At 52.5% G+C, this 24,607-nt stretch overlaps 4 protein-coding genes and 2 non-coding genes across 19 annotated transcripts in view; 2 read left to right on the top strand and 4 right to left on the bottom strand.

Moving 5' to 3' along the window:
* Positions 1 to 1,749, top strand: part of DNMT1 (DNA methyltransferase 1) — a 42,257-nt gene extending 40,508 nt beyond the window's left edge. For all 11 annotated transcript variants that reach the window (XM_045589200.1, XM_045589199.1, XM_045589196.1 and 8 more), the window contains 2 exons: positions 821 to 911; positions 1,345 to 1,749. In XM_045589200.1, the coding sequence (XP_045445156.1) occupies positions 821 to 911; positions 1,345 to 1,430 (177 nt within the window). In that variant the 3' untranslated portion in view covers positions 1,431 to 1,749. The remainder of the gene's footprint in view (positions 1 to 820; positions 912 to 1,344) is intronic.
* Positions 1,750 to 12,748: 10,999 nt separating this feature from the next.
* Positions 12,749 to 17,510, top strand: EIF3G (eukaryotic translation initiation factor 3 subunit G). The gene is made up of 11 exons (XM_036459418.2): positions 12,749 to 12,872; positions 13,001 to 13,047; positions 13,591 to 13,674; positions 13,783 to 13,871; positions 13,994 to 14,053; positions 15,316 to 15,420; positions 15,512 to 15,701; positions 16,576 to 16,683; positions 16,786 to 16,922; positions 17,000 to 17,106; positions 17,383 to 17,510. Exons 1-11 carry the CDS (start codon positions 12,853 to 12,855, stop codon positions 17,396 to 17,398), a joined length of 963 nt encoding a protein of 320 aa, XP_036315311.1. The 5' UTR covers positions 12,749 to 12,852; the 3' UTR covers positions 17,399 to 17,510.
* P2RY11 (purinergic receptor P2Y11) lies at positions 17,177 to 20,087 on the bottom strand. Its single transcript, XM_036459417.2, has 2 exons — positions 20,023 to 20,087; positions 17,177 to 18,864 (listed from the first exon to the last, which is right to left on the bottom strand). The coding sequence occupies exons 1-2, from the start codon at positions 20,027 to 20,029 to the stop codon at positions 17,762 to 17,764; spliced, it is 1,110 nt and encodes a 369-aa protein (XP_036315310.1). The 5' UTR covers positions 20,030 to 20,087; the 3' UTR covers positions 17,177 to 17,761.
* A 279-nt stretch (positions 20,088 to 20,366) lies between these two features.
* On the bottom strand, positions 20,367 to 24,195 carry LOC118731146 (suppressor of SWI4 1 homolog). 4 transcript variants are annotated; one of them, XM_036459411.2, is made up of 12 exons: positions 24,104 to 24,145; positions 23,845 to 24,015; positions 23,255 to 23,356; positions 23,017 to 23,067; positions 22,738 to 22,908; positions 21,942 to 22,018; positions 21,642 to 21,749; positions 21,431 to 21,554; positions 21,271 to 21,349; positions 21,036 to 21,165; positions 20,797 to 20,960; positions 20,367 to 20,717 (listed from the first exon to the last, which is right to left on the bottom strand). In XM_036459411.2, exons 1-12 carry the CDS (start codon positions 24,119 to 24,121, stop codon positions 20,512 to 20,514), a joined length of 1,401 nt encoding a protein of 466 aa, XP_036315304.1. In that variant the 5' UTR covers positions 24,122 to 24,145; the 3' UTR covers positions 20,367 to 20,511. The 4 variants fall into 4 exon arrangements, with proteins under 4 accessions (XP_036315304.1, XP_036315303.1, XP_036315306.1 ...); XM_036459410.2 differs by having other exon boundaries at positions 21,271 to 21,554; positions 24,104 to 24,195; XM_036459413.2 differs by having other exon boundaries at positions 21,271 to 21,554; positions 24,099 to 24,179.
* On the bottom strand, positions 21,824 to 21,903 carry LOC118731480. The gene has a single exon (XR_004991889.1). It is a non-coding gene; the product is annotated as a small nucleolar RNA U105B (small nucleolar RNA).
* LOC118731479 lies at positions 23,126 to 23,212 on the bottom strand. Its single transcript, XR_004991888.1, has one exon. It is a non-coding gene; the product is annotated as a small nucleolar RNA SNORD105 (small nucleolar RNA).
* Positions 24,196 to 24,607: the final 412 nt, after the last annotated feature.

Here is a 24,607-nt window from a genome sequence, read left to right as displayed (position 1 = left end):
GTGGCTGACTTGAAGCTGCTCTGTAAGGTTTGCTTACCGACTCATGACTTAGTGATCAAATGGTGCAGTACGTTGTGCATTCTGAATTTTAAAAGTTTTTTATTATGCATTATATCACATTTACCACTTGTGGAGTGGAAATTAAGACCAACAGTTCCTCACTGATTCTGAGCGTGTTAGGTTGGCTTTTTTTTTAAATCCTCACCCCAGGATAAATTTTTTCCCATTGATTTTTTAGAGAATGGAAGGGAGAGGGGGAGACACACACCAGTGTGAGAGAGATACATCACATTGGTTGCCTCCGGCACGTACCCTGACTGGGGCCAGGGAATCAAACCTGCAACCCAGGTACGTTCAATTCCCCTGACTGGGAATTGGACCCGAGACCCTTCAGTGCACGGTCCAATGCCCCAACCGCTGAGCAACACTGGCCAGAGCAGGTTGGCTTCTTAACTGAATGTATTTCCGTCCAAGTAATGCACACACATGGCTTTAAAAGCTCAGAGTGCCTGGGGTTATAGTGGGCAACTCCTGTTTCACCCCCTTCCCCCAGTCCTGTTCTCTGAAAGCAGCTACTCAGCTAACGTGAAGCAAGGTGGCTTCCACATCCGGATCTTTGCCCGTTAAAGGCCCCTTCTCTGCGGGTGGTCCTAGATGGGTTGGTGTTTGGGGTGCGAGGGGTTATCCTGTAGAAGAGCTTTGGGGACCCGCGTGCGTGCGCCTGAGGCCAGGAGCCCGTGTCGCCATCACAGAGCTGAGTGGGGGCTGGCGCTGGCCCTGGCTGTGCCAAACTCGGCATTGCCCTCCTTCCCTCCGGCAGGTGGGTAACGCCGTGCCGCCCCCCCTGGCCAAAGCCATTGGCTTGGAGATCAAGCGCTGCATGTTGGCCAAGGCTCAGGAGAGCGCCTCAGGTATGTGGGGGAGGGGGAGGGGGAGGGGCTGGGCAGCCCGGGTGCGGCTCTGGGCTCTGGCGCTTAGGGGAGTCCACTCCCTCGTGGCCTCATTTCTCTCTGGCTGCCATGAGACGGAATGAGTCACACATGTTAAGAGCTCAGAACAGACCGGCACATAGTGAGGGGGGAGGGGTGTCTCAGGGCCCTTTCCCCGGTGCTGCCGGGCGGGCCTGCCTCAGCCTCTGACCCAGGCAATCCGGAAACTTCTAGGGAGCACCTCTGAGCGCACTCAGAAGGTTCAATCAGAGCTGCTACGGGCTCTCTTACAGCCGGCCCCTACCACCGACGCCTGCACATTAAGGTGGTTCCTGACCTAATGTGTCTGATGCTCGCCTGTTGTAGTGGGATGTGTATATTCCCTGTGGTGACTCTCCCTTTTCCTTCTCTTCAGTTAAAACCGAGGAGAGAGCTGCCGAGGAGGAGAAAAACGCCGAAAAGGAGAGAACTGCCAAGGAGGAGAGAGCTGCCGAGGATTAGCTCCGCCTCCTGCGCCCTTGTCTCCGGCACCAGGGACCCCAATGTGCACTGATGTTGTATTTTTAACATGTTGAAATCTGTCAGTTCAAATGTGTTGTACACGGTGTCTGTGGCCTTGGCTGACATGGAACTGTTCTGTAAGGTTTGCTTACCGACTAATGACTTAGTGATCAAATTGTGCAGTACTTTGTGCATTCTGAATTTTAAAGTTTTTTATTATGCATTATATCAAATTTACCACTCTTTGAGTGGAATTTAAGACTTTATGTAGTTTTTATATGTTGTAATATTTCTTCAAATAAATTGCTCCTATAAATCATCTTGGGTGGTGACTCATTATTTACAAGCTGAGGCTGGATGAGAAGGGGTTCCTTAGTGCTGAAGGGGGTCCCACAGGCGTTTGTATGAAGTTAGGTCCCTTCATGTGTCCGTGTGTGTGTGTGTGTGTGTGTGTGTGTGTGTGTGTGTGTGAGAGAGAGAGAGAGAGAGAGGGGGGGGGGGGGGGAGTTGGGAGGTGTAGTTTGGCCAGGGAGCTGCAAGTGGAGCTTGCTGGGGTAGCTTCCAGGAAGGCCTTTTAAAGGAATAGTCTAGGTTGGCCTCACCCATGGCTTTCAGGCCTTGGGAGTGGGCTGTGACCCCTGGCAGTGCAGCAGCCTTCTTGTGACCATGGGAACAGAAGCCCCTGGCGTGGGGGGTGGAGCAAGGAGAGAGGAGCCCCGGCCTGCCACCCCCAGTGGTTAGAGCACATGTGTCAAACACAAGGCCTGCGGGCCAAATCCGTCCCGCCAGGCCTTTCAATGTGGCCCGCACCACGCTGTCATCACTGCACTCCGCTGCGTTTCCATCACAATGACAGTTTATGACTGTTCAGTAAACCAGCGTTTTTCAACCGCTGTTCCGAGGCACACGTTGCCTGGTGTGCCGTAGGTGCAGATAAGACAAGAATTTTATAATTTTTCACTATTTTGTTTACTTAATATTTCATAATAAAGTAATTATAAAATACTTTCTTTGTGTTTATTTGATTCCTATTCAAGAGAATTACTTTATATATAGTCAATATAGGCACAGAGTTAAATTTTTTAACATTTTCTAATGGTGGTGTGCCTCGTGATTTTTTTCATGAAACAAGTGTGCCTTTGCCCAAAAAAGGTTGAAAAACACTGCAGTAAACCATTCGGCCCGCGATTTAGGCTGGATTTTAGATTTTGGCCCCTTCTCTGATTGAGTTCGACACCCCTAGGTTAGAGTGTTGGCCCAGGCACGGAAGGATCAAGGGTTTGATTCCCAGTCAAGGGCATGTAGCCGGGTTGCAGGTTTGATTCCCTGCCCCAGGTGGGGTGTGTGTGTATGGGAGGCAACCAACCAATGTGTCTCACCTCAGTGATTCTCTCCCTCCCATTTGCTGTTAAAAAAGGAGGAGGGGAGAAATATCCTTAAGTGAGGACTAAAAAAAGAGAGGAGTTAGTTGGAGCCCTGGCCTGCCACCCCAGACAAACCCCTTATTTGCTTAAGAACCTGTAGGTGGGCTTTCTGGGCTTCTGCCTAACTCAGTCCTGAATTCCAAGGTGAACAAAACTTGTCTTTGGTTTGTCTTTGGAAAGGACTGGCTGTAAGAGCCAGCAAAGCAGAAGCAGACAAAGGCATCCATCACCAGCCCAGGACCCGGAGGGCCACGGGAGGATGTAAGTGGCCCCTGCTCCACGTCCTGGACATGCATGTTCACACATGTCCTCAGAGGCGCAGCCTGTAACTTTCCACTCACAAATCCCGGATCTTCCAGTCATACAACCAAAGGAGTAAACATAGTTGAAGTGCAAAATCCACTAAGCTCCTTACCGTAAGTAGTTAGGTGTTCGCCTCTTTTCGCACTGAAATATCCTCTTCCATCATCTCCTCAGGGAGCCACCTCAAGAGGTTCTGAGATTATCGAGTATAAAAGCTTTTCTGTTTCCGTTACAGAACATGTGGCTGCCCCTCCAACAGCACAAACTTCCTTTAGCCTGCCCTGCCCTTGACCCCTTTAGTCCTTGTCGGGAGAAGTGAAAGTCTGGTTAGCATTTTTTAAGAAGTGATTCAACACTTCCATGTGTCTAGTGGCCACTGGAATCTGTTCCTTTTCTGTGGTGACACGTGACTCTGTCTTCTCTATCCCTCTCCCTTCCTCTCTGTAAAAAATCAATAAAATATATTTAAAGAAGAAAGAAAATGTAGCCGGGACCGGTTTGGCTCGGTGGTGGAGCGTCGGTCTGTGGACTGAGGGGTCCCGGGTTCGATTCCGATCAGGGGCATGTGCATTGGTTGCGGGCACATCCCCGGTGGGGGGTGTGCAGGAGGCGGCTGGTTGATGTTTCTCTCTCGTTGACGTTTCTAGCTCTCTGTCCCTCTCTCTGTCCCTCTCTCCTCCTCTCTGTAAAAAATCAATAAAATATATTTTTAAAAAAAGAAAAAGAAAAAAAAAAAAGAAAGAAAATGTAAATGGTGTCACTGAGCTTCCCTGCCCCTGGGCCAGGCACCTCTCCGGGTAAACAGCTCTCCCCTCCCTGGCCTGCTGTGCTCCCAGCCAGCCTGCTTTACGCTGTACTGGTCTGTTCTTGGTGTTTCTGCTCAGCCAGGGAAACTCAGTCTTCAGTCTTAGGGTCAAAAGGGAAAGCGTGCTCTCAGAGCCAGAGGGGAGCTGGCTCATACAGACAGAAGGCCCCCCCTCCACCCCCCTGCCCTGGTCATTGATTGGTCCATCCTCACACAAATGCGGACTCCAAACCCTCATTTGATGGGTCCAAATGGCATTGTCCTGACTGATCAAAAATGAGCTGTTCTGATGGGCCAGTGAAGGTGTTGATGGGGGACAGAGCGGCACAGCTCAGGTGGGATGGGAAGCCTCAGTCCGGTGGGTTGAAGTCGTGTTCCAGTCCCTCCTGTGTCAGGGCTGGCTCAGACGGCAGACAGTGCAGGCAGGCGAGTCAGCGCAGGCTTCTCCCTGGAGTGCAATTTGTGTGAGAGGCCCCCGTGTGAGAGAAACATCAATTGGTTGCCTCCCATATGTGCCCAGACCAGTGATTGAACCCGAAACCTAGGTATGTGCCCTAACCTGGAATCAAACCTGCAGTCTTTTGTGGACAGGCAACACTCCAACCCACCAAGCCACCCAGCCAGGGGCAGGCTCTGTTTTTTAAAATTTAAGCCCAGTTAACCATCAGGAGCCCTTCTTCTTTTTTAAAAATATATTTTTATTGCTGAAACCGGTTTGGCTCAGTGGATAGAGTATTGGCCTGTGGACTGAAAGGTCCCAGGTTCGATTCTGGTCAAGGGCATGTACGTTGGTTTCAGGCACATCCCCAGTGGGGGGGGTGCGGGAGGAAGCTGATGTTTCTGTCTCATTGATGTTTCTTATTCTCTGTCCCTCTCCCTTCCTCTCTGTAAAATATCAATTATAGATAGATAGATAGATAGAGAGAGAGAGAGAGAGAGAGAGAAACATCCATGATGAGAGAGAATCATTGATCGGCTGCCTCCTGCAAGTCCCTCACTGGGGATCAAGCCCACAACCCAGGCATGTGCCCTTGACCGGAATCGAACCTGGGACCTTTCAGTTCACAGGCTCTTGACTGAGCCAAACCGGCTAGGGCACCAGGAGCCCTTCTTTGTCAGTATCTTCTTTCTCAGGGTCCACAGTACACAGCATCAGACAACCACTAACCCACTACCAGCTCTATGACAGTCCCACTTCTGGGGCTGGACACATAGCAATAAGGCAGGCTAACACCCCCACACTGCCTCAAGCACAAGGCAGGCAGACAAACTCCGCAGCAAGTGAGGTGAATTTTAAGAGTGAGAAATGCCACAAGTAATTAAAACAGAGAATTGGGATAAGTAACTTTGAAACTTGCTTTGTTCCCTTCCAAATTTTATTACTAAAGTGCACAGCTTTGGTTTGAATTTGTGAACTGTCCGTTGCATGTAAATACAATATGCTCTTTTGGTTGTAAATCTTAGAAATGCAGGATGAATGTTGTTAATAAAAGCATTAATCCAGACTACAACAACAAAAGAAAATAGAAATAAAGTGCACAGCTTTTAAAAAAAATATGTTTTTATAAATTAGAGAGAGGAAGGGAGAGGGAGAGAGGGAAAGAAACATTGATCGGCTGCCTCCTATATGCCCCTTCCTGGGGATCGAGCCCGCAAGCAGGGCATGTGCCCCGACTAGGAATTGAACCAGTGACCTCCTGGTGCATGGACAGCACCCAACCAACTGAGCCACACCAGCCAGAGTGAAAGTGCACAGATCTCATATGTGCAGCGGCATTCTTGTCACGTGTGTATGTGTGTCACCAACCACCAAAATCAAGATGTAGACAATTCCCGTTACCCTGGAAGGATGCCTGGTGCCCTTCCCAAGCCCATGCTCTACCGCTAAGAGATCGTCACAGCAGTGATTTCTGTTAACGGTCCATTCGTTTTGTAGCTTTGGAAATATTCACACAAAGGGAATCTACGGTATTTGGCCTTCTGTGTCTGTGACTGCATCCAAGTCATTGTGTAGCTCAGTTGTGTGTATCAGTTGTTTCCCCTTTTTTTGTTGCTATGTAGAACTCCATCAGACAGATGGGTCACAGTTTATTTTTTAAAATATATTTTTATTGATTTCAGAGAGGAAGGGGGAGGGAGAGAGAGATGGAAACATAAATGATGAGAGAGAATCATTGATCGGCTGCCTCCTGCACGTTCCACGCTGGGGACGGAGCCGGCAACCCTGACAGGAATTGAACTGTGACCTCCTGGTTCATAGGTCAACTCCCAGCCACTGAGTCATGCCAGCCGGGACACAGTTTATTTTGTTGGTTCCTTCATCTGTCGATGTACTTTTGAGTTGTTATGGACTGATTCTGTTCCCCCAAAATTTGTAGGTTAAAGCCCTAACTCTCAGTACTTCAAAATGTGAGTGTATTTAGAGAAAGCATCTTTTAAAAAGTGATTGAGTTAAAGCGAGGTCGTTAATCCAAAAAGACTGGCTTCTTTATTTTTTGTTTTTAATACATTTTATTGATTTATTACAGAGAGGAAGGGAGAGGGATAGAGAGTTAGAAACAAAGATGAGAAACATCCATCAGCTGCCAAGGTACATACCCTTGACCGGAATCGAACCTAGGACCTTCCAGTCTGCAGGCCAACGCTCTATCCACTGAGCTAAACCAGTTTTGGGAAGACTGGCATCTTCAGAAGGACCATGTGAAGACACAGAGAAAACAGGCTAAGGAAAGCTGACTCCTTGATTTTAAACTTCTACCCACCCCCCCAAACTGTGAGAAAATACACTTCTGTTTAAGCCACCCAGACTATAGCACTTTGTAATGGTGGCCCTAGCAAGCTAACTCTGGGTTCTGGCCGTTGTAAATAGGGCCGCTATGAACATGTGTGTAGGTAATGTCACCCGGCTTTTTCTGTGGACCTGCGCTTCCGATTCTCATGGAGAATACGGAGAAGTGGGATCCATGCTGTGGTTACAGTGGACGCCCTGCGGCGGCTGCAGCTCCCAGAGGCTGGCTTCCCGCCTCGTGTGCAGTGCAGGGCGGGTGCTCTTTCCCGGCTGTGTCCTTGGAGAGGCTGGATGTGGGAAGAACGTTGGCGCCACCCATTCATCCTCACTTAGGCATCTCCCCTGCCCTGTGCTCCCTCAGCTTCCCTTTTGTTTACCTTTGGGAAATACCTGACTTTTTAATAAAAGTGTTACATGCTTGTTAGGCTAGTGGATGGAGTGTTGGCCTTCGGACTCAAGGGTCCTGGGTTCGATTCTGGTCAAGGGCACATGCCCAGGTTGCAGGCTTGGTTTCCAGAGGAGGGCATGCAGGAAGCAGCCAATCAATGATTCTCTCTCATCATTAATGTTTCTATCTCTCTCTCTCCCTCTACCTTCCTCTCTAATATATATATATATATATATATATATATATATATATATATATATATATATATATGTGTGTGTGTGTGTGTGTGTGTGTGTGTGTGTATGTATATGTATATATATATATATATATATATATATATATTTTTTTTTTTTTTTTTAATGTCACATGCTTGATGTTTAAGAAAAAGTACTCTACCCCTAGCTGGCTGGCTCAGTGGTTAGAGTGTCTGCCTGCAAACAGAAACCAGGTTCGATTCTGGTCAGGGGCATTTACCTGGGTTGCAGGCTCGATCCTGGGTCCTAGTTGGGGCAAATGTGGGAGGTGGCCAATTGATATGTCTCCCTCACATCAATGTTTCGCTCTTTGTCTTTTCTCCTCTCTCTAAAAAGCAATGGAAGATCAACCAAAGGACTTGTATGCATGCATATAAGCCTAACCAATGGACACAGACAACAGGGGGGTGAAGACATGAGGGGGCAATGGGGAGATAAGGACACATATGTAATAATCAATAAAGAAAAAAATAAAAAGCAATGGGAAAAATATCCTTCGGTCCGGATTAACAACAACAACAGCAAAAAGCATTTCATACAGAAAAATACAAAGGGAGGAAGTAAAGACGAGGCCAGATGGAAACACCCAGAAGCATCCATGTTTTCTGGCCAATCTTGTCTGGGCAGCGCGGTTGCTCTCCAGGGCTGGTGCTTGTATGGACGATGTTGCATCTAGCTAATTTTTTATTCATGGTGGTTGTGTAGTTTTCATTTTCCAGTCTTTCCTAAAAAATATATTTTGCCGGGGCTGGTTTGGCTCAGTGGATGGAGCGTCGGCCTGTAGACTGAAGGGTCTCAGGTTCCATTCCGGTCAGGGGCATGTACCTGGGTTGCAGGTGCATCCGCAGTGGAGGGTGTGCAGGAGGCGGCTGATCGATCTTTCTCTCTCGTCGATGTTTCTAGCTCTCTGTCCCTCTCCTTCCTCTCTGTAAAAGGTCAATAAAATATCATATATATATATATATATTTTAGAGAGGAAGGCAAAGGGAGAGAGATAGAAACATCAATGATGAGAGAGAATCATTGATCGGCTGCCTCCTGCTCAGCGGTTGAGCATTGACCTAGAAACCAAGACGTCACCAGTTCATTTCCAGGTCAGGGCACATGCCCAGATTGCAGGTTCTTGTTGATGCTTCTATCTCTCTAGCCCTCTCCTTTCCTCTCTCTCCTCTAAAATTACTAAAAACATATTTAAAATACATGCACATGTTACATCTCACATGTATTATATAAATACACACTACACATTAACATCTAAGGATATAAAGTAAATGATTTTATACTTATGTATATATTCATATTTAAATCAAAATAATACATACATATGGTAACAAATTTAAATATAACAGAAAAGGCTAAAAAAGAAGCCTTTCTCTCCTGATGCCTTCCTCTCAAAGCATCCCTCAGGAACAATTTGATATTTCTTTTCTGAAAACAGTTTGTATACATCCACATATCTAGGTGCTATTAAAGATGTACACAAATTGGTTCCCATAATATATGCCATTTTACATCTTGCTTCCTTCTCTTACATTGGCATGCTTTTTAACATGAGCACAAATGGATCTACTTCCTTAAAGACTGCATAACATCTCATCGATTATGGCGGAGTGTAATTTAATCTATCTAACCAGCCCATATGAATGGACCCTGGGCGTTCCTGGGTTTTGCTATCATGAACTTCACTGCATGGATGTCTTATTCTCACATCTCTGTAAACATTTGCAGGTTTCCATCACAGGCTGAATTTCTACCTGGTTCAAAGGAAAAGACATCTGTGCAGCTTACGTTTTAGTAGATGTCAAATTTCAATCCAAAAAATTTGCTTAATTTCATGCACCGACAATGTGTGTGTCTGCTTCTCTACATCTTTGCAACTATGGGTAATATCACATTTTATTTTATTATTTTATTTTATGTATTTTATTGCTTTTTACAGAGAGGAAGGGAGGGAGATAGAGGGTTCAAAACATTGATTCAGCTGCCTCCTGCACACTCCCTACTGGGGATGTGCCCGAAATCAAGGTACATGCCTTTGACTGGAATTGAACCTGGGACCCTTGAGTCTGCAGGCCAACACTCTATCCCTGAGCCAAACCAGGTCATATCACATTTTAAAAGTTTTGCCCATCCGTTATGTTGCTTGCATTTTACATTTTTTGGAGTAAATTTGAGTAAGTGCACAAATGTGCCTTGGTTCTTTGTACAAACTTTATATTTTCATCCTTATTTCCAGACCACCCTCTTTCTTTCAGTAATTTTCTGTCTCCCTCAGGTCTCTTGCTAATTTATCCTTTCCACTCTATCCTCTTCAAGCTTCCAGAATAATCTTCCTCACAAGGAAATCTGGTCACACTGGGTTACCACTCAAAATATGTTGGTGACTTCACTCACACCCGCAGCCTATAAGTTAAAGAGCCTACACTCTTTAATGTGGTTTAAAAATCCTTTGTAATGTGGTTCCCTCCCTGCTCCAAACGCCCATTAATTGAGCACGTACCCTGTGGGCGCTGAGGACCCAGAGGCGAACAAAGCAGGCAAGTGTTTGCTTTCTGCAGCAGACATTCTAGAGCATGTTTCTCAGACTTTTTCTCATCACTGCCCTTCTACAGAAAAAAGGGGAATTCTCTCAAAATTTAATTTAAATCAATTTCAATCCAATTACATTTAGTTTCTCTCTAATTATGGAAATTAAATGCTCATTTGGGTGGGTTGGCTTTATTTTGTTATTTTTTGGGGGTGGGTTGCTTTTAGAAGGCCAACAAGCCATTGTAGAATTTGAGGTTTTTGGTTTTTTTTAAAATATATTTTATGGATTTTTTACAGAGAGGAAGGGAGAGAGATTGAGAGTTAGAAACATCAATGAGAGAGAATCATCGATCAGCTGCCTCTTGCACACCCCCTACTGGGGATATGCCCGTAACCAAGGTACATGCCCTTGACTGGAATTGAACCCGGGACCCTTCAGTCCCCAAGCCGACACTCTATCCATTGAGCCAAACCGGTCTCGGCTGTTGTTGTTTTTTTGCCCCCTAAGAATTAATTTCGGCCCCTGGAAGAGCATATCAACCACATTGAGAATGTATGCCCTCCCTGGCCAGCCTGGCTCAGTGGTTGAGCATCAACGTATGAATCAGGAGGTCAGGGTTAATTCCTATTTAGGGCACATACCTGGGCTTGATCCCCAGTGTGGGGCATGCAGAAGGCAGCCAATCAATGATTTTCTTTCATCATTAATGTTTCTATCTCCTCCTCCCTCTCCCTTCCTCTCTCAAATAAATAAAAATATATTTTAGCAATAGTTTTTTATTTTTAAATTGCAGTTGACACACAATATTATGTTAGTTTCATGTGTATAACATAATGATTAGACATTTATATATATAACTCACAACATGATCCCCCTGATAAATGTAGTACCCATCTGACCCCAGGCATAATCATTACAATGTTATTGACTATATCCCTTCTTTTTTTTTTTTTTATTGATATTTTACAGAGAGGAAGGGAGAGGGATAGAGAGCTAGAAACATCGCTGAGAGAGAAACATCGACCAGCTACCTCCTGCACACCCCCTACTGGGTATGTGCCTGACCTTGACCGGAATGAAACCTTCAGTCCACAGGCCTACGCTCTATCCACTGAGCCAAACCAGTTTCAGCTCCCTTGTTCTTTTTTAAAAATATATATTTTATTGAAATTTTACAGAGAGGAAGGGAGAGGGATAAAGAGCTAAAAACACCAATCAGCTGCCTCCTGCACACACCCTACCAGGGATGTGCCCACAACCAAGGTACATGCCCTTGACCGGAATCGAACCTGGGACTTTTCAGTCCGCAGACCGATGCTCTATCCACTGAGCCAAACCGGTTTTGGCTATACCCCCTGTTCTTTACATCTCCGTGACTTTTTATAAGTGGCAATTTGCACAATTTAATCCCTTGGCCCTTTTCATACAACCCCACAATCCCCTTCTATCTGATAACCCACAGTGTATTCTTTGTAACTATGAGTTTGTTTCGGTTTTGCTTGTTCATTTGTGTGTGTTTTTTTTTCCAGGTTCTATGCATAAGTGAAATCATGTTCTTTTTAAAAAACATGTGTTTGTCTTTCTCTGTCTGACTTACTTCACTTAGCATAATACCCTCTAGGTTCATTTATGGTGTTTCAAATAGCAAGACTTAACTCTTTTTTTATGGTGGAGCAATATTCTATTGTATATACGTACCACCTCTTCTCTATGCATTCTTCTACGGATGTCATTGAGGTTGCTTTGGTATCTGGCCATTGTAAATAAGGCCGCAGTGGGCATGGGGGCGCACGTCTTTTTAGAACATTTTTAGTGTTGAAAGTATTACATATGTCCTCCTTTTCCCCATTGACCTCTTCCGGCCTGCCCCCAGCCTGCACTCTGGCCTTCACCACCCTATCCTCTGTCTCCATGGCTTATGAATGAAGTTCTTTGATTGATCTCTTCCCACCCAATTAGTGTTTTGGGTTTCTTCAGATAAATACTCAGAAGTGGACTTTTCTCTTGTTGTAGCCTTTGTTTTAAAGTCTGTTTTGGCCCTGGCCAGTGTTGCTTAGTTGTTAGAGCATTTGCCCACAGGAAGGGTCATGGGTTCAATTCCCGGTTGGGGTGAGTGCGGGAGGCAACCTCTCTCTCTCTCTCTTTCTCTCTCTCTCTCTCTCTCTCTCTCTCTCTCTCTCTCTCTCTCTCTCTCTCTCTGTGTGTGTGTGTGTGTGTGTGCCTCTCCCCCTTCTTCTCTCCCTCCTTCCCACTTAAAAATCAATGGAAAATTCACCACCCTCGAGTGAGATTACAAAAAGAAAACCTATTTTGTATGGTAGAAGTCTTGTTACCCCAGCTTTGTTTGTTTGTTTGTTTCCATTTGCATGATATACCTTTCCCCATCCCTTTACTTTCAGTCTCTGTGTGTCTGACCATCTGAAGCAGGTCTCTTGCAGGCAGCATATGTAGGGTCTTATTTTCTTACCCACTCAGCTACACTCAGCTACCCTATGTCTTTTGATTGGATCATTTCATCCATTTGCACTTAAAGTACTTATCTATAGGTATGTTGTCATTGCCATTCTATTATTCATATTTTTTTAAATATTTTTTCCTTCGCGTTCCTGAAGAAGTCCGTTTAACATTTCTTGTAATACTGGTTTGGTTCATTTTCTTTTTAACATTTTCCCTTGTGTATTTTCCTTTGGTTCTTTTCTTGTCTGGGATTTTGAAACATTTGTCAAGGTAATGGGTTAAGCCCTGAGATACGCCTCTGCTCCTTCTTACTTGGGTACCAGCACCCAGACGCTCGCACAGCGGGCATTCCTGACTGCAGGGGGCGCTGTGGGCGCTGCGGCGGGCTGGTGTAGGCCACGAACCGGAAGTCTCGTTCTCCCTCTACTTCCGGTCTCTGGCCCAGGCTTGGGCTGCGTGGAGGAGTTTTTGCAATGCCCACCGGGGACTTTGAGTGAGTTGAGGGTCGGGAAGAGGGGCCGGGAGGCGAATCGGGGGAGTCCTAGAAGGGTAATTTGGGGCCTGGGTGGGCGGAGGCTGCGGAAGCCAGGCCTCGCTGACTCTGCAAACTTGTCCCCGCAGTTCGAAGCCCAGCTGGGCCGACCAGGTAGAGGAGGAGGTAGAGGACGGTGAGTACGCCTGGTCGCCCCGGGTCACCGCGGCCAGCCCCAGCCCCCAGCCCGGCCGCTGCCGCCTGCTCCAGCCCCGGCCCCCCGCCCCGACCATGTCACCGCTGTCGGACCCCGCGTTTCCCTTCCCAGCCAGCCTCTGCCCGCGCCGTCCTTACAGGGGCCAGGCTGTCGCCAGTTCCAGATGGTCCCTGGCCAGCCCCTCTTCCTCCCATGCCGCCGCCCAGGCCCTCCCAGCCGCCCCTCTGCTCCGCGGAGGACGTTGTAACAGTCGGCCTCCTGCTTCGTGCCTGCGCCCAGATGCCCCGGTGGCCTGCCCCTGCCTTCATGCCAAGGATGCCCCATGTTTGCAATTGCTGCAGGTTATTACGGCCAGCTCGCGTGTCCCCGCACGGCTGTCCCAGGGCACTTCCTGGCCAGTCCTCTGGCCTCTTGGTCCTGCCTTTTTCAGCTCTTGGCTCAGGCATCATCCCAAAGGTCCCTTTTTAGCTTGGGAACTCCTGCCCCTCCACTTCATCCCTCTCCCCTTGCCCCCTCTCACAGACAAATGTGTCACCAGCGAGCTCCTCAAGGGGATCCCTTTGGCCACTGGGGACACCAGCCCAGAGCCTGAGCTACTGCCAGGAGGTGAGTGACAGCCTCCACGCCATCCCTGGACCACCTCTCCCTAACCACATGCCCTCCCGACCCCCGTGGCAGAGGGCTCAGTTCCTCTCGCCCCTTCCCCCGTCCCAGCTCCACTTCCGGCACCCAAGGAGGTCATCAATGGAAACATCAAGACAGTAACCGAGTACAAGATAGATGAAGATGGCAAGAAGTTCAAGGTGAGGCTGGGTGAGGAGGTGTGGCACGTGGACCGGGAGGGGTGGTGTGTGGGGTGGGTTGGTGAGGAAGGTCCCCTGGGCCTTGAGGCCTGGGAAGCCCACTCCTCTCTGCTCCCATCCAGATTGTCCGCACCTTCAGAATCGAGACCCGGAAGGCCTCAAAGGCAGTTGCAAGGAGGAAGGTAAGACCCTACTCCTTCCTTGTTTTGGGTCCCTAAGGGCTGACTCAGAGGAATGGAGAATTCTTTTCCCCAGTGCCTTTGTTTTTAGAAGTGAGGTGTAACTGGTTTGCCTTTTTTTATTGGGGAACTGAGGCCTAGGGGTGTGTGTACTCTGTTGGGGTCCCCAAAGCCCAGGAGCTGGTGAGGCTGTTTCTTACTCTTCTTGGCTTCTCTACCTGGAGGGACAGAGTCAAGAGCTCCCCCGAGGTGGCCGCAGCAGAAGTGATAGTGATAAATAGATTTGGCACAGTTACCTTCACACCGTGTGCCAGCCCCCGTGCCATATGCTTTGTAGAAGTTTTCTCCTTTGATCCCCGTAGCGACACAGGGAGGTGGGGAGTGTTTGTGGTCCCACCTCGTAGGGGAGGAAGCTGAGGCTCAGGTTGTTCAGCCCAAGGCCCCTCGAGTCTGGGTGAGCCCTGCAGCCCAGCTCCCTCTGAGCATCACTCCCTGCTGGGAGCTGGTCTGCCACCTGGATGGCCCCCTAGGAAGTGTTGACTGTGGAGCTGTTTTCCCCTGGGTTTCGTTTGCTCATTTAAGACATGATGCTGAGCCGAGATCGGTTTGGCTCAGCGGATAGAGCATCGGCCTGCGGACTGAAGGGTCCTGGGTTCGATTCCGGTCAAGGGCATGTACTTGGTTGCGGGCACATACTCAGTAGTGCGTGTGCAGGAGGCAGCTGATCGATGTTTATGTCTCATCGATGTTTCTAACTCTCTATCCCTCTCTCTCTCTGTAAAAAATAAATAAATACATACATAAATAAATAAAAATGTTTAAAAAACAAAACAAAAAACCATGAGGCTGAGCTGAAACCAGTTTGGCTCAGTGGATAGAGCATCGGCCTGCGGACTGAAAGGTCCTGGGTTCGATTCCGGTCAAGGGCATATACCTTGGTTGTGGGTCCGTACCCATTAGGGGGTGTGCAAGAGGCAGCTGATTGATGACTATCTCTCATCGATGTTTCTGATTCTCTGTCCCTCTCTCTTTCTGTAAAAATCAATAAAATAAAAAAACAAACAAAAAAAAAACGAGGCTGAGAGCTGCCCTGGCCTCCTGGAGCTGACATGAAACTAGGGTCTGGCACGCACTTGGAGAGAGTGGAGAATGGATTTAAGGCCAGGACACCCTGAAAGGGTCTCCTATAGGCCTGGGGTCCAGAGGGGAGGGCCTACCTGCTCTGCCCTTGTCCTGACCGGTCCCCCACTCTGCCCTGCGCCCAGAACTGGAAGAAGTTTGGGAACTCAGAGTTTGACCCACCGGGGCCCAATGTGGCCACCACCACAGTCAGTGATGATGTGTCCATGACTTTTATCACCAGCAAGGAGGTGAGTGGGGCAGCCGGGGGGTGTGGTGGTAGCCAGGGTGGTGGTGGTGATGTGGCTCCCCCCTCTGAGCTGCCTTCGTCTGCCCTGCCAGGATCTGAACTGCCAGGAGGAGGAGGACCCAATGAACAAGCTCAAGGGCCAGAAGATCGTGTCCTGCCGTATCTGCAAGGGCGACCACTGGACCACCCGCTGTCCCTACAAGGACACGCTGGGGCCCATGCAGAAGGAGCTGGCTGAGCAACTGGGCCTGTCCACCGGCGAGAAGGAGAAGCTGCCTGGAGGTGACGGGGCCTGCGGGTGTGGCTGGCAGGTCAGGGAGGAAGTGCGGTGGGGAGGTGCTGTGAGTCCTAGGTTGTCCCCTGCTTTGTGTGAATGGGCCGTCCCCATCACCTCCGATCAGCGTCCGCACTGCAGCGCCCGCACTGCGAAGGCTGTGGTCACAGTCCCTGTCCGTGAGAGAGACCAGCCGGCTGGCTGCTGGGACTGCTGGTGGGTCACCTGTCTCTTGTTGGGGGCTGTGAGAACCACCCGGGTGCGCGCCTTTGTGTGTGAACTCCACGGTGCGCGATTGGGAGGCGGTGGGCCCCTGATGTGGGACTCTCCCCGAGATTCTGCTGATTTTGTGACGGTCCTGACGTGAGTGCGCTGTGCCTGTCCACATTGGACACGGCTGCCACCTGCGCATGTTTTTGTGTGCGCACACGCACACGCACACGCACACCTATGAGTGGTCACACACGTGGCTGTCCATAGTCCACATCCTTCGGTGTGATTTGCTGATGGTGAGTTTGAGTGTGAGTTTGAGTTTGCACAGTCTCCATCTGACCTTGGTGTGCAGCATACTTAACTGCCATGTGTGTGGCACCCAGAGACTGTCCCTGCCCCATGTGCTGTGTTCCTCTGTTGGCTAGGCGGGCATTCCTCTAGCTCTCAACCCTGTAGGCTCCTCAGACCATATTAACACCTGTGGCTGCTTGCTCTGTGTGCTGCTGGTTTCCTTTATGTCGTCATGGCCACCAGGTCTCTGAGGGACCGATGCCTGGGCTTTGACACACAGCACCTGGGCTGGGTCAGGGCGGGAAATGCCGGCATCCTGGGTGGGTCTGCCCTCTGTGTGCGAGGGTGAGGCCTCACCCGACTGCTTTTGGTTTCCAGAGCTGGAGCCGGTGCAGGCGGCCCAGAACAAGACAGGGAAGTACGTGCCACCGAGCCTGCGGGACGGGGCCAGCCGCCGTGGGGAGTCCATGCAGCCCAACCGCAGAGGTGAGGCAGTGAGGGCACCTCCCAGCACCCAGTGAATATCGTGTGGGTGGGGCCCAAGCTGGCCTGGCCACTGACAGCTGCCTCTTCCTGCCCGATGCCCAGCTGACGACAATGCCACCATCCGCGTCACCAACCTGTCAGAGGACACCCGCGAGACAGACCTGCAAGAGCTCTTCAGACCCTTCGGCTCCATCTCCCGCATCTACCTGGCGAAGGACAAGACCACTGGCCAGTCCAAGGTGGGTTGGTGGCCGTGAGTGGGGAGGGTCATCCATCTGGCCGTGCCCTGAACGCCCTTCTTCCTCCCCTTCCCCAGGGCTTTGCCTTCATCAGCTTCCACCGCCGTGAGGACGCCGCCCGCGCCATTGCCGGCGTGTCCGGCTTCGGCTACGACCACCTCATCCTCAACGTCGAGTGGGCCAAGTAAGACCCCGCCCCGCCCCATGTGACAGACACAGCCCCACACCGGTTGAATAATTGCCAAGCCTGTTGGGAGGTGCAAGTCATTTATTGTCCTTTATCTTGAGGAGGGGCCACTGCCATCCAGGGTCAGGCTGGTCACTGATGGTGTGGCTCCATGTCTTGCCCCACCCACACTGAGGCTCCAGTTTTGTGCGGGGGTGGGAGGGTCTTAGGACTCCCTTTGGGGCCTGAAGCTCCCACACTTTCCCTTCTCATCACTCCTGTCTTCCTCTCTAGGCCATCCACCAACTAAGCCAGCTGTCACTGCTGCTGCTGTTCGGCACCTGGCCCTAGGACCCTGTGGCAACAGAAGGCGACCTCTACAAGGAGGGAACACCAAGGGCAATAAAAAAGCTCCAATTGCCCTGTGCGTGTCCTGTTTATACATAAATATCACCCACCTGTGGTGGTGGGGCAGCCCTCCCCCTCCCCCTGCATGGCTTGCCTCTGTAGCCCTGCCCATGGTTAGTGCTGTGGCAGAAACCTGGCCCAGACTGCCCGTCTGGCCTGAGTGCTCGCTGCTCCTTTGAGGAAGTGGTTTGATCTTGCTGTGCTCTCACCCGTTCGGCTCCTGGGTCCCAGTGCCTTGTGGGGAGGAAGCTCCAAATAGGTCAGGTTATGGGCTCAGCTCAGGGGACTGGGGCCCTGAGGTCTTGGTGGCTGTGGCAGTGAGGGCCAGGGGTCGGCTGGAGCTCTCGGCAGTCTCTGAGGCCCGGCCCCCCCCGCAGCCGAGGCAGCACTGGTGGCAGCAGCCTGTGCTGGGCGCCACAGCCATGTAGAGCAGCGGGTGGATGCAGATGGCCAGGGGCACGAGGCCCCGTGTCACCTGGTGGCCCACGTAGGACCCCAGGTCCAGTGCCCTCACAGCCTGAGCCTCGTCCACAAAGGACGGGCAGCGGGCTGTCCAGCGCTGCCGGGCAGACACGTTGATCACCCGTGTGACAAAGTAGGGCAGGTAGGAACCAGCATAGAGCACCACACCGCTGGCCACCAACACTGCCACGTGCATCTTCTCGGCTGCCGTCATGCCGTGGCTGCGTAGCACGGCCCGGCTGAGGGCGCCGTAGGCCGCCAGGGTGAGCAGCAGCGGCAGGCCGCAGCCCAGGGCCATCAGCACCAGGCTGTAGGCTGTGAAGGCCCTGAGGTGGCCGTCACTCGCGGTCCCCAGGCACTTGATGCAGGCCTCGGGCCTGGCCACGGAGCAGTTGCCTTGTTGCTGCGGGGTCGTCAGGTGGGAGAAGCTGAGGGTGGGCGCTGCCAGCAGGGCCGCCAGCACCCAGCCGGCAGCACTGACGGCCCAGGCGTGCTTGGGCCGCAGGTGGCTGCGGGTGAAGAAGGGGTGGACGACGCCCAGGTAGCGGTTGAGGCTGATGCAGGTGATGAAGATGATGCTGCCCAGCATGTTGCAGATGAAGAGGAAACGCTCGAGGCGGCACATGGCCTCCCCGTAGCGCCAGTGCTTGGGTGGGTAGAAGTAGGCAGCCAGCGGGGGCAGTGTCAGGGCGTAGAGCAGATCGCTGACAGCCAGCTGGGCCGAGAAGATCACGGCCGGGTGCCAGGGGCGCGGCTCCCGCGTGCCGAAGCGGTAGAGGGCCAGGCTGTTACCAGCCACGGCCACCAGGAACTCGGTCACCAGCAGGGGCCACAGGAAGCCTTCCTGGAAGCCACTGAGGACCCGGTCAGCAGCTGCGGAGATGTTGGCTGGGCAGGATGGGGCACCTGTGGACCAGGGTGTTGCTGAGTCCCCACCTGAATGTGGTCCCTTTCAGAGCTGCATTGTATTATGGGTCAGTCCTGAGTGCCTGCTGGGCGCAGGCCTGCATTACCCCTTTGTAAGAGGACTTTTTGATGAGTCCAGCTCCTTTCTATGGAGGGAATCGGGCCTAGAAAGGTCAGAAGCCGAGTCCCATTGGGATCCTGTCACACCCTGTAAGATCAGGTGGGGCAAGAACCAGAGGGAATTGCCTACAAAGGACCCACGTAAACCGGTAATGACTGGGACCCATCAGGACTGGGATGGAGAACAGGAGTTGGGAGTCTGACCCCACTGCAATCCACCAGCAAGTACCTATCTTCAAGATCTGTACCCCCTTGCCCTAACTGGTTTGCTCGGTGGATAGTGTCGGCCTGTGGACTGAAAGGTCCCAGGTTCGAGTCAAGGGCATGTACCTTGGTTGCAGGAACATCCCCAGTAGGAGGTGTGTAGGAGGCAGCTGATGGATATTTCTAGATCTGTCACCCCCTTAACACCACTTGGGTCCAGCCCATGTCATCCATCTGGACTAACAGTTGCGTAGGCCGGGTCTCCCAGCTCCCATCCTCACCTGATCTACTCTCCCAGAGCCTCCAGAGGGCGCCTGGGAGCACCTATCAGGCCACGTGCTCAGACCACTCTAGGGATTCTTCCTTACTAGGTGGAAAAGCCAGTGCTTGCCTCATCCCACAAGGCCCTGAGGGAGGTCTGACTCCCACCCTCTGGCTTTTATCTTCTCCAGGAGACTTCCAGTCTGCTTCCTGGATATTTCTTAGGCACATCTGCTTCAGGGCCTTGCACTGGCCGTTCTTTTTGAGTCACAGACATCCTGAAGGCTTGTCTTCCTCCAGTTCTAACCATCCTAAGCTTTCCATTGTACCCCTAGTCCTGCACTTCCCCAATTCTTTCTCCCAAAACAGTCTGTTTCTCTGATCACCGTTTAAAATCCCCAGGAACAAGTCCTGTCTGAAGACAGGATGTGTACAGACCTCCCTCACCAGACTTTCCACCCCCTCCTTCCTGTTCTAGTTCTCCGCTTCAGCCGTGCTTCTTACACCATCCCCACTCCCACCTCCACCCCAGCCCGGGGTACACAGGGGCCGGGCCCTGTGCTCCCTCCTCACCTGACATTGTGTCCGCCGTGGCCGGAGCCCTGCCTTTGGGTGTCCGGCCCACAATGTGTCCTGTCCCTCCCCCAGTGAACAGCAGCGCGTTGGCCACTCCCCCACAGCCCCACCCACCGCCCAGTCAGGTCTAGTCAGGCGCCAGCCACCAGCCACCAGCCCATTTCCTTCCGCATTGCACTCTAGACCTGGGGCAGGCAGGAACCCTCAGTCTGAGGGAGGTTGGGAAGGGGCCCAGGACCGAGCCGCCAATGACCAGGATCAAATCTGAGTTCCACACTTCCAGGCCCAACTCTCAGGGCTACTGGCCTCCGAACCCCATTCCAACGGCAGCCTCTGACTCGTGGGAAATCAGTGTTTATTAGAAGGTTGGGGAACCAGCTCCTTTATGAAAGGAAAGAGGGCTGCCCCTGGACGCCCCGGCAGGAGCCCGGGGCAGCATCTCTGGGCCCCAATCTGGGGCACTTAACCCGCTGCTCAGGTGCAACCTCAGGCCACTCTCTTCAGTCGCTGTGCTCGGCCTCGGCCATAGTTCTGAACAGCCCCTGGAGGCCCCTTGGCTTGGGTCCCCCGGGGCCTGCCTTTGGCTTTCGGAGGCCTGTGGTCGCTGCCCCGGTCTGGCCTCCGCTGCTTTAAGCGCTGCTTCTTGCTTGGAGGCCTGGTGGACCGTCTCCGCCGGGCATTTGGGAACATGTCTGCAAAGAAATATGGTGTCAGGGTCACCTGGACAGGGACAGGTTCCAGCACCCGGCTGCACTGCTCCCTGCCAAGCACCTTCGTCAGGCTCCTCGCCCACTGCTTGGCGGAAATACTCAGCTTCATCCTCCTCCTCCTGCTGGCCAGCTCTGTCTGCCTCCGGGGGGGCCCCGGGGTCCTCGGCATCACTGTCCCCATCAGCCTCTGCCCGTGTCCGCTTCATGCCCGCCAGGCTCTTCTTCCTGGAGGAGAGCAATGTTCGTGTTGGTCAGGGTAGCAGCCTGCACGGGGACCCGCCCCACCCGCCGACCACACACCTGTGGGCCTCTCGCTGTTCCTTCTTACGCTGGACATTCTGGGCCTGCTGGTCCTGCCTCTGGGCCTTCAGCCGCAGCTTCTCCTCCTTGGCCGCCAGTATGGCCTGCAGCTCCTCCTCTGTCTTGTGCACTTAGAAAGAAGAACCGGTTCACCAAGATCCAGGTGTGCCCAGTGCACCCAACAACCCTCCCTGGGGGCCTCGGACCCGGGCCCTGTGCCCGCTGCCGACCTCACCGAAACTATGGAAGAGCACGTCCCCCTCCCCGACACCCTCCTGAATCTTGATCAGCTGCAGCGTCATCCGAGGTCCGATCTGGAGGGACAGGGAGGAAGAGTCAGTCCTCCTGCAAGGCGGGGGCTGCGGGAGGAGGTGCCTCAGCCTCGGGGGCCTCACCTCAGTGAGCCTCACGGCGCTCTGCTGGGCCCGCATGTTGCCGCGGCCTGCGATGGCCTGGGGCAGCTCTGTAATGTTGTGTTCGCCGTCGGGCTCTGCCTCACTCTCCGACAGTCCTGCACCCCTGTGCCAGGGACACACGGCTCAGCAGGGAGCCGCAGGCTCCCGGGGTCCCCTGGGCCATGGCAGCCTCCCTCTGCCCCTTCCTCACGTGGCCAACAGCTCGCTGATGTCCTGCAGGCGGCTCATGTTGGGGAACTTCTCTTGGAGAAGCTTCTTCATCCCACGACTTGCGCCCACAGGGACAACTTTGATGCTACTGCAGAGGCCGGAGTAATGAGGTGGGGGGTTAGGGGCCACAGAGGCAGGGGCCAGCCTTACCCTCTGCCGTTTTCATGGAGCGTCAGGGCGTTTACTTCGAGACTGAGCAATCACTGAGCCTCAGCAGCAGCATTGTCATCAGCCGCACCCAGAGCAGCACACCCCTCCTACCCTCTGCCCCTGCACTCACTAATGGCGGAAATCCAGTTCCTGGGAGTCAGGGTTGTAATTGATGAGAAGGCAGCGCTTGATGGTATTCAGGTTCACCTGGAAAGGACACGGCACCATGGCAGCTGCCTTTAGGCCTCACTGCATACTGGAGGCCAAGCCCAGCCCTGCAGGGACTGATGGGGCTGCAAGTGGTGTCCATGGACTGCTGGCTACAAACCTGGTTCCAGCACCCACCGAGGCCGCCCACTCCAAACTCCCTGATGACCGTATCTAACGAGAATTTGAGGCCCACTGGTGCCAGGGCTTAGGAACTGTTAGCCTTCTAACTAACCTCAGACTTCACAGGTCAGCCTGCTTCCTTAAGGGGGACGGGGCATGACAACACAACGTACACTGCTTAAACTAGCACTCAAGAAAGCACCACTGGCCTGTGGCCTGAAAGGTCCCAAGTTCGATTCCGATCAAGGGCACATGCCCGGGTTGAAGGCTCGATCCTCAGTAGGGAGTGTGCAGGAGGCAGCCGATCCATGATTCTCTTTTATCATTGAGGATTCTCTCTCTCCCCTCCTTTCTGTATGAAATCAATAAAAATATATATATATTTTTTTAAATATTGGCATTTTCCACCTGCTATATGGGAAGGCAGTTCAAAGGGAGTCCCATGCCATACAATGCAAGTGAGACTTGATTTGGGGAGTCAGAACTCTCGGCCTCAGTGCTGGGAGGTGAGGACTGAGCAGTCAGCCCTAGGGCCTGTGTGGTACCTGCCACCTGCGCCATCCACCCACACCTGCCACCACCCAGGCCCTGCCCACCTTGTGCACGTTGATGGAGGGGAACAGGTTCTGGAACATGGTAGCCATGAGCTTCACGTGCATGCCAAGGGGGCCGAAGCTGTTGAGCACCAGGAGGGGAGGGTGGGTGAACTGCTGCTCATGCATGCGGTGGCGGCGCAGCGAGGAGACCACGTCGCGTGTCAGTGTGTACTGCAGGGCGGGGTGAGGAGTGGGTGACCACCCACTACACGTGGCTGGCGTCACTCCCCAACCCAGCTCCTGCCCCACACGGTTTCCATTACCACCTCCGAGCCTTACCTTGTTGACCCGGAAAGTCAAGGTGGGGCCTCCTGGGAGGCGCATCAGCTTCTGCGGAAGAAAGGATCAATGAGGGTGGAGGCATCCAGGCTGGGAGCAGGGGTGGGATCCATCGCCCCATCTCTTCAGAGCGTTTACTTTGAAGCCAGAATCATGGCAGCTCAGAGGCACATGGGTTCATCAAGAGAGCTGGGGGAGGAGGGGGGTATGGGGGAGATGGGTGCAGGAATCCACTCACAAAGTAGATATTAGTCTCCGTTTTGCTCAGTATCAGGAAATGAGTGACCCCCAGGGGCCCAGCCACTGCCACACAATCCTTCAGAGAATTTTTCTTCCGTATCTGGATATTAGAAAAATAAAGAAATGATCAAAGACATTCCTCTTTCGAGCAAAGACTATAAACTTAAACCCGTTATGCCCTTTCTTGCATCTAATTTTTCTGAAAAGGGGGTGAGGAAGGAGTGGAATGCTCTTGGCCTTAAATCCTCTGCCTCTAGAATTCGAGTCCTGCGCCTGTCCCTGGCTTGCCCCGCATCGCCCCCTTTTGCAAACAGGCCAACCAAAGCCCAGCGAGGTTAACTTGCTGCAGGCCTTTGAAAGAAGTCAAGTTTCCAACTCAACTCTGCCGATTCCAGAGTCCCCTCTTCACCACAAACTTCAGGTACCCAGCCAAGCCCTAAGCTGAGTGCCATCAGGCACTCCCTCGCTGCTGCGAAGCTGGGAGGCGGGGGCGATGGTCCCCACAAAGGACCCTTTCTCTAGCCAAGCAAAATGCGGCCCCGCGAGGGCGGCCTCAAAGGGCAGTGAAGGTGGCTGGAGGGTGCCGACCTGCAGGCGGGTGGCGGTGAGCGGCTCCATGACCCGCCGTAGGTCCAGGCTGAGCTGCCGGACGCCGCGACCCGCGCGGCCCCGGGCGAACACGAACGAGTGCGGCTGCGCGGCGTAGGCCTCGAGGTTGCGCTGCTGAGCCTGGGCGCGTGCTCGCTTCTGGTGCCGGGACTGCGGCGAGAGGGGAGAGAAGGTGAGCCCTGCGGATTCCGCGGGGCCCACGCCCGAGCTGCCCGCCTCCCGGGCCGCCGCACCTCACCCGCCCCGACTGCCCCATGCTGGCGTCTACTCCACGAGGACCTTCCTCCGGCCGCTTCCGGCGCTGTGCCGTTCACTTCCGGCACGGGAGTGTGGTCACGTGAGGCGGCGCTGTGCGATGACGTCACCACACGGTTACGCGTACGCGCCAGATAGCGTGATGGGGGCGGGGAAATCATCGATGTGTTGCTATGGAGACACTTGGTGCCTGTTTCTACCGAAACCGGGGCGGGGCCGCGCGGCTCCGGGAGCTCTGGAGCGCTCTGAGAAAGGAAGAAGCTCAGGTTCGAATCCCGCCTCGGTCACTTCCGCCAGCGGTGCGATTTTGAGAACCAATTCCTGCACTCCGAGGCTTCTAGTGTATCCCAAAGTGAATATGATAAATCATTTAAGTCCTGACCCGTGAATTAAGAGAGACGGTGTACACACAGTGCTTGGCACACAGGCACCAGGTGCTTCGGGAGCAACCAGAAAAGGGCCGATTACTCATTTGGGCCCCCAGCTC

This window comes from Pipistrellus kuhlii, unplaced genomic scaffold, assembly GCF_014108245.1.
Source record: "Pipistrellus kuhlii isolate mPipKuh1 unplaced genomic scaffold, mPipKuh1.p scaffold_m20_p_30, whole genome shotgun sequence".
In the NCBI taxonomy this organism is placed as follows: domain Eukaryota; kingdom Metazoa; phylum Chordata; class Mammalia; order Chiroptera; family Vespertilionidae; genus Pipistrellus; species Pipistrellus kuhlii.
This window is presented reverse-complemented; position numbering and strand designations above follow the sequence as displayed.